This window comes from Mustela lutreola, chromosome X (assembly GCF_030435805.1).
Source record: "Mustela lutreola isolate mMusLut2 chromosome X, mMusLut2.pri, whole genome shotgun sequence".
Lineage (NCBI taxonomy): Eukaryota > Metazoa > Chordata > Mammalia > Carnivora > Mustelidae > Mustela > Mustela lutreola.
Window position 1 is genome coordinate 64,703,976 of NC_081308.1, and position 13,013 is coordinate 64,716,988.

Below are 13,013 nucleotides of genomic sequence, written 5' to 3' on the forward strand. Positions count from 1 at the left end.
TGTAATCTGTTGATTTGGGATGAAATGTTCTGAATGTATCTGTGATGTCCATCTGGTCCACTGTGTCATTTAAGGCCTTTATTTCCTTGTTGATCTTTTGCTTGGATGATTTGTCCATTTCAGTGAGGGGGGTGTTAAAGTCCCCTACTATTATTGTATTATTGTTGATGTATTTCTTTGATTTTGTTATTAATTGGTTTATATAGTTGGCTGCTCCCACGTTAGGGGCATAGATATTTAAAATTGTTAGATCTTGGGCGCCTGGGTGGCTCGGTGGTTGGGCCGCTGCCTTCGGCTCGGGTCATGATCTCGGGGTCCTGGGATCGAGTCCCGCATCGGGCTCTCTGCTCAGCAGGGAGCCTGCTTCCTCCTCTCTATCTCTCTCTGCCTGCCTCTCTGCCTACGTGTGATTTCTCTCTGTCAGGTAGATAGATAAAATCTTAAAAAAAATAAATAAATAAAAATAAAATTGTTAGATCTTCTTGTTGGACAGATCCTTTGAGTATGATATAGTGTCCTTCCTCATCTCTTATTATAGTCTTTGGCTTAAAATCGAATTGATCTGATATAAGGATTGCCACTCCAGCTTTCTTCTGATGTCCATTAGCATGGTAAATTGTTTTCCACCCCCTCACTTTAAATCTGGAGCTGTCTTTGGGTCTAAAATGAGTTTCTTGTAGGCAACATATAGATGGGGTTTTTTTTTATCCATTTTGATACCCAGTGTCTTTGGATTGGGGCATTTAGCCCATTAACATTCAGGATAACTATTGAGAGATATGAATTTAGTGCCATTGTATTGCCTGTAAGGTGACTGTTACTGTACATTGTCTCTTTCTTTCTGATCTACTACTTTTAGGCTCTCTCTTTGCTTAGAGGACCCCTTTCAATATTTCCTGTAGAGCTGGTTTGGTGTTTGCAAATTCTTTCAGTTTTTGTTTGTCCTGGAAGCTTTTTATCTCTCCTTCTGTTTTCAATGATAGCCTAGCTGGATATAGTATTCTTCGCTGCATCTTTTTTTCCTTTAGTGCTCTGAATATATCATGCCAGATCTTTCTGGCCTGCCAGGTCTCTGTGGATAAGTCTGCTGCCAATCTGATATTTCTACCATTGTGTGTTACAGACTTCTTGTCCCAAGCTGCTTTCAGGATTTTCTCTTTGTCACTAAGACTTGTAAGTTTTACTATTAGATGATGGGGCATTGACCTTTATTTATTGATTTTGAAGAGGGTTCTCTGTGCGTCCTGGATTTTTATGCTTGTTTCCTTCTCTAAATTAGGGATGTTCTCTACTATAATTCACTCCAGTATACCTTCTGCCCCCCCTTCTTCTTCTCTGGTATCCCAATTATTCTAATATTGTTTTGTCTTATGGTATCACTTATCTCTCAAATTCTCCCTTCATGGTCCAGTAGTTGTTTGTCTCTCTTTTGCTCATCTTCTTTATTCTCCATCACTAGGTCTTCTAAATCAATAATTCTCTCTTCTGCCTCATTTATCCTAGCAATAAGAGCCTCCATTTTTTATTGTATCTCATTAATACCTTTTTTGATTTCACATTGGTTAGATTTTTGTTCTTTTATTTCTCCAGACAGGGTTTCTCTAATATCTTCCATGCCTTTTTCAAGTCCAGCTAGCACCTTGAGAATGATCGTTCTGAACTCTAGTTCTGACATATTACCCATGTCCGATTGATTGGGTCCATAGCCATTGGTACTGCCTCTCCTTCTTTTTTTTTGTGGTGAGTTTTTCTGCCTTGTCATTGTATCCAGATAAGAATATATGAACAAGATAATAAAATAGTGAAAGAGTTGCAAAGACCTCAGAAAAATGTACACTGCCCAAATCAGAAAAGATCAAAACCGAGGGGAGAAGAAAGGGGGAAGAAATAAAAAATAAATACATATTTTTATTAGACTCGTAAATAGAACAGAGCCACCCACTTGATTTGGGGTATATTTTGGTCTCTTGGAAGAATTTACCTCCCAAAATTTTAAAGAAAGAAAGACTTGGGGCACCTGGGTGGCTCAGTGGGTTAAGCCGCTGCCTTCGGCTCAGGTCATGATCTCAGGGTCCTGGGATCGAGTCCCGCATCGGGCTCTCTGCTCAGCAGGGAGCCTGCTTCCATCTCTCTCTCTCTCTCTCTCTCTGCCTGCCTCTCTGCCTACTTGTGATCTCTCTCTGTCAAATAAATAAATAAAATCTTTAAAAAAAAAAAAAGAAAGAAAGAAAGACTTTATGTACAAAAATAAGGGTAAACATGATGAAGGGATGGAATTATGAGTGTAAAGATGAAAATTTTTTTAAAAATTCTAAAAAAGGAATTGATAAGATAAATTGGTTGGAAAAAGAAAAAAAAAAAAAGAGGAGGCTCAGGCTGGAGACTAGAACTCTGCTATGTGCTGGATTAGGGTATATTTTGATGTATTGGAAGAAATTGTGTCCCAAAATTATTTATTAAAAGAAAACCTGTATGTATACAAAAAATAAGGTTAAATACAAGGAAGGAATAAAATACCACTATAACAATGAAGGTTTAAAAAGAGTTTTTATAAAGGTATTGTTAAGACAAACTAGTTATAGAATGCTAAAAGAGGAAAGAGGAAAAGTTCATAAAATAAAATAAGAAAAAAATAAAATTAAAAAATAATTAACTTTGCAAGACTAAAGGGTTATGCAGAAAAGCCATGAATTCTATGCATTGCTTTCCCCTAGCTTTGGAGTTCCGCTGTTCTCCTTGATCAGTGAGTTTGGTCTTGGCTGGATGTTCTTGCTGTTCTTCTGGGGGAGGGGCCTGTTGCAGTGATTTTCAAATGTCTTTGCCCTAGCCGGAATTGCACCGCCCTTGCCAGGGCCCGGGCTAAGTAGTCTGCTCAAGTTTGCTCTCAGAGCTTTTGTTCCCTGAATGCTTTCTGTAGAGCTCTGGAGGATGGGATTGAAAATGACCGATTTCCAATCTCTGGCACAGAGGAGCCAAGTGCTCGGGGCCCCACTCCTCACTGTGCCCTCAGAGATAAGCAGTCAACAACTCCTGTCTCCCTGGTCTCCAGCCTCACTCCGAGCTCACGGGGCATGTGACCAAATGTTTCTATCTCTGGTGCACAGCCCCAAACCCAGCAGATTCCTGCTGCACTGTTCCTTCAGGAGCAGGAAATGAATCTCCCCAGATCTGCCACTTGTGGCATGAGAAGCAGTGGCCCATCTGTGCCTTGGATCATGGTTTAAGAAAACCCCAATCAGAAAGCTCATTCTTTGGCTCTGTCTGTAGTCAGCTTTCCTGCTCCAATACCTGGAAGCTTTGCCAAACTCAGATACCCCTGATCTTTCTATGACCCAGCGGGACCTGAGACCACCCTGTCCCTGTGAGGGCTTCACCTCCACTAGCCTGTGGAACGATGTCCCTCAGTGGAGCAGACTTCTAAAAGTTCTGATTTTGTGCTCCACTGCTCTTCCACTTACCAGGAGCTGGCCCCTCCCCCCCCCCACGGTCTATCTTCCTGTCTCTTCGGATTCACTTCTCCACGTGTCCTACCTTTCAGAAATGGTCGATTTTCTGTTCCTAGAATTGCTGTGCTTCTCTTCTATCTCCTGTTGAGTTTGTAGGTGTTCAGAATGGTTTGATACCCATCTAGCTGAACTCCTGTGATCTGATGTCGCTTCAGTCTGCTACTGCTCTGCCATCTTGCCTATCTCCCCTCCGGTTTTTCTTTTTTTTTTTTTTTAAGATTTTATTTATTTATTTGTCAGAGAGAGAGAGGGAGAGAGCACACAAGCAGGCAGAATGGAAGGCAGAAGGTGGAGAGAGAAGCAGGCTCCCTGCCGAGCACAGAGGCCAATGTGGGACTTGATCCCAGGGACCTGGGATCATGACGTGAGCTGAAGGCCGAGGCTTAACCAGCTGAGCCACCCAGGCATCCCACTCCCCTCTGTTTTTTAAAAGGACATCTCTTTTTTTACTCTAAAGAATTGAAGAACTGAAGAACATTGAATTTGTGTTCAAAATGTAGCTGATTGCCCATCACAAGCCATGCCAACCTGTGCACCTCTCTGGAAGCCTTCCATTGTTCCTAGGCTCCATCACTTGCCTACTCAGCCAGATGCCTACAGGTGCCTTTGCACACTGCACTCAATTGCATGCTCCCAGCAGCCCTCATGGGCCATGCCCAACCAGACATCATCAGCTACCGTCACATACCATGCCCAGCCCTGTGCCCTTAGACACCCTGGCCTGAAGCCCCCAGCTGCCACAGTGCTTCAGGGGATCCAGCATAGGACTAATGACCCAGCAGAAATTTTGCTAACACTACCTTCCTCAGTGGGAACTCCTCCCACCCAGAGCTGGCCTACTGGGTCCCACAGAGAGCAAGCATGGCCACAACAGGCAGAAAGTCACTGCAGATGACTGCACTAAAAGGAAAATTGAATCAGATGAAACAGCAGGGCATAAAAACACACATAGGATACTCTACTGAAGATCTAGGTTCTGGTGAACAGGGGACACTGCACTCCAGGGCTCTCCAGGACCTCTTCTTCATAAAATCACTATTCAATAACAGAAGAAACACTGACTTAACCTTAACACAGAGAAAAAGACACAGAGAGGCAAACAATATGACGAGAGAGAGAAATTGATCCTAAATGAAAGAACAGGACAAGGCCATAGCCAGAGACCTAAGTCAAACAGATGTAAGTAAGATTCCTGATAGAGAATATAAGCAGTGGTCATAAGGATACTCACTGGACTTGAGAAAAAAGTGGAAGACCTGAGTGAGACCCTTAACACAAAGGAAGGAATAACATAGCAGAGATAAAGGTCACAACATAAATGAAATGAGAAACATGTGGGGTGCCTCGGTGGCTCAGTTGGTTGAACATTTGCCTTTGGCTAAGGTCATGATCCTGGGGTCCTGGGATCAAGCCCTACATAGGGCTCTGCTGAGTAGGGAGCCTACTTCTCCCTCTCCCTCTACCTCCTGCTATACCTACTTGTGACACCTCTCTCTCTGTCAAATAAATAAAAACTTTTAAAAATAATAATAAAGAAATGAGAAACATGTTTGATGGAATAAACAGAGGATGGAAGAAGCAGAGAAATGAATTAATGACCTAGAAGACAAAGTAATGGAAAGTAATCAAGCTGAACAAGAGGGAGCAAAGAAAGAGAAGATGCAAAATGAGAATAAACAGAGAGAGCTGAGTGACTCCATCAAATGTAATAGCATTCATATTATAGGAATCCCAGAAAAAGAAGAGAGAGAAAGGGGGGGCAAAAAATTTATTTGAAGAAATAAGAGCTGAAAGTTCCCCTAATCTTGGGACAGAAAGAGATATCTAGATCCAGGAGGCACAGAGAACCCCCCCCCCCAACAGAATCAACAGAAGCAGACCAACACACAGATATATTGTCATTAAATTAAAATATAGTGATAAAAAATTTTTAAAGCAGCAAGACAAAAGAAGTCATTAAATTACAAGGGAAAACCCATAAGGCTAGCAGGAGATTTTTCAAAAGAAACTTTGCAAACCAGAAATGGGTAACATGATATATTCAAGGTGCTGAATGGGAAGAATCTGCAGCCAAAAATACTCTACCTGGCTAGGCTATCATTCACAATACAAAGAGAGATAAAGTTTTCTAGACAAGCAAACGCTAAAGGAGTTCATGACCATTAAACCAGCTCTGCAAGAAATATTAAAAGGGCCTCTTTGAATAGAGAGACCAAAAGTGACAGTTAAATGCAGGAAACACAAAAGCAGTAAAAATGAATTTTTCTGCAAAAAAGTCAAACTCACAAAGGAAGGATATAAAATACAATAACATACCTAAAAGGTGTAGAGGACAGGAGAAAAGAATATGTTCAAACTTAAATGACCATCAAAAATATGGACTGCTATATGCAGAAGAGGTTATATACAAACCTTATGGTAAGCACATATCAAAAACCACTAATAGATATGTAAAGAATGGAGAGAAAAATCCAAACATGTCATTAAAGAAATAAGCAAAACATGAAAAAAGACAAGAAAGGATCAGAGAAATTCTTCAGAAACAATCACAAAACAAGTAATAAAATGGCAATAAATATGTATCTATTAGTAATTACTTTGAATGTAAATGGACTAAATGCTTCAATCAAAAGACATAGTGTGGCATAATGGATTAAGGAAAAAAACACCCATCTATTTGCTGCCTGCAAGAGGCCCATTTTAGACCTAAGGACCCCTACAGATTGAGAGTGAGAGGATTGAGAAACATTTAACATTCAAATGGATATCAAAAGAAAGCCAAAATAGCAACATTTATATCAGACAAAACAGACTTTAAACCAAAGACTGTAACAAGAAACAAAGGACAATATATAATAATAAAGGGGATAATCCAACATGAAGATATATGAATTATATGCTATATGAATTATATGCTATAAGATATATGAAGATACATGAAGATATGATATTTGTTTAAATGTAAATTATATATGTAAACAGTTAATAACAAACATAAAGGAACTAATTCATAATAACACAGTAATAGTAGGGAACTTTAACACCACACATTGAGTGGACAGATCTCTAAACGGGACATCAATAAGGAAACAATGGCTTTGATGACACACTGGAATAGATGAACTTAACAGATATTCAGAACATTCCCTCCTAGGACAGCAGAATACACATTCTTTTCAAATGCACATTCATGATAAAAACTCTTAACAAAATAAGTTTAGAGGGAATATACCTCGACATAATAAAGGCCACCTATGAAAAACCCGCAGCTAACATCATCCTTAATGGTGAAAAACAGAACAAAACAGGGATGTCATGTCTGCTCTCACCACCTGTATTCGACATAGTACTGTAAGTCCTTGCCACAGCAGTCAGACAGCAAAAAGAAATAAAAGGCATCCAAATCAGCAAGGAAGAAGTAAAAGTTACACTATTTGCAGATGACATGATACTATATATAGAAAATCCTAAAGACCCCACCAAAAAATTGCTAGAACTGATAAACAAATTTAGTAAAGTCACAGGATACAAAATCAATGTACAGAAATCTGCTGCATTTCTATACACTAACAATGAAGTGACAGAGAAATTAAGAAAAACATCCCATTTACAATTTCATCTAAAATAATAAGACACCTAAGAATAAACCTAACCCAAAAGGTGAAAGACCTGTATTCTGAAAACCATAAATCACTGATGAAAGAAATTCAAGACAACACAAAGGAATGGAAAGACATTCCATGCTCATGGATTGGAAAAACAAATATTGTTAAAATGTCTATATTACCCAAAGCAGTCTATAGATTTAATGCAATCTACAACAGCATTTTTCACACAACTACAATCAACAGTCCTAAAATTTGTCTGGAACCACAAAAGACCCCAAATGACCAAAGCAATCTTAAAAAAGGAAAGCAAATCTGGAGGCATCACAATTCCAGACTTCAAGTTATATTTCAAAGTCATAATAACCCAAACAGTATGGTACTACCATAAGAATGATGTGGAGACAAAAGAACACTCATGTACTGTGGGGAATGCAAACTGGTGCAGCCACTATGGAAAACAGTATGGAAGTTCCTCAAAAAAGTTAAAAATAGAACTGCTTTATCATCCAGCAATCACACTACTAGGTATTTACCCAAAGAGTACGAAAACACTAAATCAAAGGGATATATGCACCTCAGTGTTTATAGCAGCATTATTTACAAGAGCCAAGGTATGGAAGCAGTGTAAGTGTCCATGGACTGATGAATGGATAAAGAAAATGTGATATATAGTTACAGATACAGATATAGATATATCCACAAAATGCAATATTATTCAGCCATATAAAGGAATGGAATATTGCCATTTGCAACAACATGGATGGAACTAGAGAGTATATATAATGCTGAGTGAAATAAGTCAGCCAGAGAAAGACAAATACCATAGGATTTCACTTGTATGTGTAATTTTAGATACAAAACAAGTAAAGGGAAAAAATAAGACAAAACAAGAAATAGACTGTTAATTATAGAGAACAATCTGATGGTTATTGGGGGACAAGTGAAGTAGTGATGGGGATTAAGGAGTGCACTTGTCTTGAAGAGCACAGGGTAATGTATGGAACTGTTGAATTACTCTATTATACACTTGAAACTAATATAACACTGTATGTTAACTTACTGGAATGAAAATGAAAAATTGGAAAACAAAATGTAGCTAATTAGCCTTTTGTTTATAATAGAACATGTAGCAAGGCTATGGATTATTAATGGTTACCTGATCAAATGCCTTGCCTTCAGGTGAGACCATGCAAAAGAGAGCTTTGCTTTTCTTTCTCCAAATCTAGTCAAGAGGAAGTGGCTTCCTTTTTCAAAGCATTCTGGTTAGTGAGGTTCTTTTTAAGATATGAGGCCCATTTCCTATAAGATATATGAGACAAAGGTTATTATTTTCATTTTATATAGGAGAAATTAAAACTCAGAATTTGCCTGTGATTTTTCATAGCTAATAAGTAAGTAGAATCAAAATCTTCATTTATTGTCTGATATGCTTAGCCTGTTAGCATTTTCTTTTTTTCATTTACAAGGCTTGGTTTTCTGAATTTATTTTCATATTTACCCTAGGAAGTTAGTCATTTAATTGAAATTCTTTTTACTCAGTGATTATCTTAAATCATATTGCCAGCAGTTTAGTTGGAGTGTATAGATTAGTTTACATATCCATGTAAAAACAGTTTTTTGAGCCTTGCAATTTTACAACTATTGTTGGTTAACATATTAGGAAGAAAATCAAATGTATGGGTTAAGCAATTAACTTTATTGGGTGGCGTGAACAATTCTAATAAAGCTAGTATAATGTTTTAATCATGATGGTGCTGAATTCTTTGGTCATGTATATTTATAACATCTGCATGTTTTTATAGCATTGATTCTAAGATATATCTATTAAAAGACAAAAATGTAATAAATTGAATTCTCTACTACAATTTTTTTTGGAAGAGTTGTAAAACTCCGTATTTTATACACCTAACGTGTTAAAGGGCTTTTATTTTATAGCAGCTTATTTTTTTCTAATATTTTCATAATTTTTGCCTGCCCAGCCAGATGCTAGAATTTTTTCCCATAGATTTTACAGTCTGACAGCTTTCTAAATGAAAGAGAATAATATTTGTGATCCACAAATGTGATTTCACTGAAAGCAAACTATTTTTAGTATGCCTTTGAATTGTATAACCTTCAAGCAGAATTTTCAGTATAAATGTAATTATGCCTGTCATGCTCTTGCCTTTGAACTAACTTTGTCATTGTTTACAGAGAGGCATAAGCAGCCACTTCCAGGAATGGTGGTAGTAATTAAGATATTAAATTTGTATATTTAAAAACCTTTCAAATTTCAAAATTTACAGCAGTTTTTTTAGTACATTTTATGCTGAATATTAAGACACTTTTTTAATGCTGTTACTCCTCGCTGTCTTGTTAGTGTAATTTTTCCCTACAAATGATGGCAAGTATTAAAATTGTGCTGCAAATTTGCCAGGGAGAAAGTTTCAAGAGTTGCCTATTTAAAAATAATCCAGGAATATAACCAGAGTCTAATTTTAATTCCATTTTCTCTGGCAGTATTTAGGTTTTTATTGTTACATTATGCTTCTGGTCTTACTAGCGTGAATAATTGGAGACTATAATATTGCCTGAATAATGAGAATGTTTGGTAGAAAAACTGCTTGACAGGTATTCTTTACCACCAATTTTGCTGTCATTTTAATGCTGGTAATTTCAGAAGATTATTTTTGAACATCAGAATTAAGTTCTGTAAACGTGAAATTATATTGTTTTGCTTTCTAATGTCATCCAAGAGTATGGTAATACAGTAAAGGCATAAATCTATTTAGACATGTAATTCCTTAAAGTGTTTATAAAAGACAAACATTTTCTTCACATTTAAAGATAAATAGTGGAAAGCTTCCCATAAAATGTTAAGTAAAGATTGCACCCTTGTTATAGGTGGCCCCGGAAGAATTTAAGACGAGCATTGGCCGTGTAAATGCATGTTTGAAAAAGGCTCTCCCGGTCAATGTGAAATGGCTACTATGTGGTTGTCTCTGCTGCTGTTGCACACTGGGTTGCAGCCTGTGGCCTGTTATTTGTCTCAACAAAAGAGTGAGTAACCATTTTATTGTATAACCATAGAGCTAACATTTATTGATCCCTTATATGTACCGAGTATGTTACATGATTTTGTAAAATTCTCTTAACAGTGTTACATGATTTTTAAAAATTCTCTTAACAGTGTTAGCCTCATTCTAGAGACAAGTTTAGGGACAGAGAGATGAAGTAATTTGTCCAGCCTTTATCAATACTTTGTCACTTAATATGATTTCCCATCATTTTATTTTTTTCTCTTTTTTTGACTATTATTTTTTATTAGTTTCAGGGATAGAATTTAGTGATCCACCAGTTGCATATAACACCCAGTGTTCCTTTCATCAAATGCTCTCCTTTCACCCATCACCCAATTATCCCTTCCCTCTCCCCACCTCCCTCCAGCAACCCACAGTTTGTTTCCTAGAGTTCAGAGACTCTCATGGTATGCCTCCCTCTCAGTTTTCATCTTATTTTATTTTTCCTTCCCTTCTATGTTCGTTTTTTTCTTAAGTTCCACATATGAGTAAAATCATATGGTATTTGTCTTTCTCTGACTGACTTATTTCACTTAGCATAATATCCTCTACTTCCATCCATATCATTGCAAATAGCAAGGTTTCATTCTTCTTGATGGCTGAGTGATATTCCATTTTATATATATACACACACACACACACACACACACACACCCCACCTCTTCTTTTTTTTTTTTTTTTTTTTTTTTTTTAAAGATTTTTTATTTATTTATTTATTTATTTGACAGAGAGAAATCACAAGTAGATGGAGAGGCAGGCAGAGAGAGAGAGGGAAGCAGGCTCCCTGCTGAGCAGAGAGCCCGATGCGGGACTCGATCCCAGGACCCTGAGATCATGACCTGAGCCGAAGGCAGCGGCTTAACCCACTGAGCCACCCAGGCGCCCCACCCCACCTCTTCTTTATCCACTCATCTGTTGATAGACATCTGGGTTCTTTCCATATTTGAGCTGTTGTGGACATTGCTGCTATAAACATTGAGGTGCAGGTGCCCCTTTGAATTACTTTGTTTGTATCTTTTGGGTAGATATCTAGTAGTGCACATGCTGGTTTATAGGGTAGCTCTATTTTTAACTTTTTGAGGAACCTCCATACTGTTTTCCAGAGTAGCTATAGCAGCTTGCATTCCCAACAACAGTGTAAGAGAGTTCTCCTGTCTCCACATCCTTGCCAATATCTGTTATTTCTTGAGTTGTTAATTTTAGCCATTCTGACTGGTGTATGGTGATATCTCGCTGTCATTTTGATCTATATTTCCCTGATACCAAATGATGTTGAACATCTTCATGTGCTTGTTGGCCATTTGTATGTCTTCCTTGGAGAAATGTCTGTTCATGTCTTATGACCATTTTTTGACTGGATTATTTGTATTTTAGGTGTTGGGTTCGGTAAGTTCTTTATAGATTTTGGATACTAGCCCTTCATCTGATAAGACTTCTGCATGTATATTCTCCCCATTCTTTCCGTTGTCTTTTAGTTTTGTTGACTGTTTCCTTTGCTGTGCAAAGCTTTTTATTTTGATGAGGTCCTAAAAGTTCATTTTTGCTTTTGTTTCCCTTGCCTTTGAAGATGTGTCTAGCAAGAAATTGCTGCAGCCAAGGTCAAAGAGATTTCTGCATCTTTTCTTCTCTAGGATTTTGATGGATTCCACTCTCATATTTAGGTCTTTCATACATTTTGAGTTTATTTATATGTAAGGTGTAAGAAAGTCATCCAGTTTTATTCTACATGTGGCTGTCCAGTTTTTCCAGCACCATTTGTTGAAGAGACTGTCTTTTTTCCATTGGATATTCTTTCTCTCTTTGTCAAAGATTAGTTGATTGTGAAGTTGGAAGGTCCTTTTAGGGAATCTCTATTCTGTTCATTGATCTATGTGTCTGCTTTAGTGCCAGGACCATACTGTCTTGATGATACAGCTTGAAGTCCGGAATTGTGATGGCTCCAGCTTTGGGTTTATTTTTTTTTTAACATTTCTTTGGCTACTCATGGGCTTTTCTGGTTCCATACGAAGTTTAAGATTGTTTTTTCCAGCTCTGTGAAGAAAGCCATGGTATTTTGATAGGGATTTCATTGAATGTGCATTGCTTTGGTGAGCTTAGACATTTTAACACTATCTGTCCTTCCAATCCATAAGCATGGAAAGTTTTCCATTTCTTGTGTCTCCCTCAATTTCTTTCATAAGTGTTCTATAGTTTTCAGAGTACAGATCCTTTACCATTTTGGTTAGGAATACCTATTCCTGGGTATCACGTGGATTTTCGTGCAATTGTAAATGGGATCAATTCCTTGATTTCTCTTTCTTCTGCCTCATTGTTAGTGTATAGAAATGCAATTGACATCTGTGCTTTAATTTTATATCCTGTGACTTTGCCAAATTCCAGTATGAGTGCTAGCAATTTTTGAGTGGAATCTTTGGGTTTTCCATACACAGGATCATGTCATCTGCTAAGAATGAGAGTTTGACTTCTTTGCTGATTTGGATGCCTTTTATTCCTTTTTCTTTTTGTTGTCTGATTGCTGAGGCCAGGACTTCCAATACTATCTTGAGCAACAGTGGTGAGAGTGGACATCCCTGTCATGTTCCAGGCCTTATGGGAAAAGCTCTCAGTTTTTCCCCATTGAGGATGATATTAGCCGTGGTTCTTTTTATATAGCTTTGATGATCTTGAGGTATGTTCCTTCTGTCCCTACCCTGCTGAGAGTTTGTATCAAGAAAGGATGCTGTATTTTATCAAATGCTTTTTCTGCATCTGTTGAGAGGATCATATGGTTCTTGCCCTTTCTTTTATTAATGTATCACATTGATTGATTTGTGAATGTTGAACGACCCTTGCAGCCCAGG

At 37.7% G+C, this 13,013-nt stretch overlaps 1 protein-coding gene across 5 annotated transcripts in view; it reads left to right on the top strand.

Moving 5' to 3' along the window:
• The window catches only part of CHIC1 (cysteine rich hydrophobic domain 1), a 66,515-nt gene that overhangs the window by 20,209 nt on the left and 33,293 nt on the right, over positions 1-13,013 (top strand). For 4 of the 5 annotated variants that reach the window (XM_059157281.1, XM_059157283.1, XM_059157282.1 and 1 more), the window contains exon 3: positions 9,998-10,153. The exons of the other annotated variant lie outside the window; for it this stretch is intronic. In XM_059157281.1, coding sequence (XP_059013264.1) covers positions 9,998-10,153 — 156 coding nt within the window. The remainder of the gene's footprint in view (positions 1-9,997; positions 10,154-13,013) is intronic. 5 annotated transcript variants of the gene reach the window in all.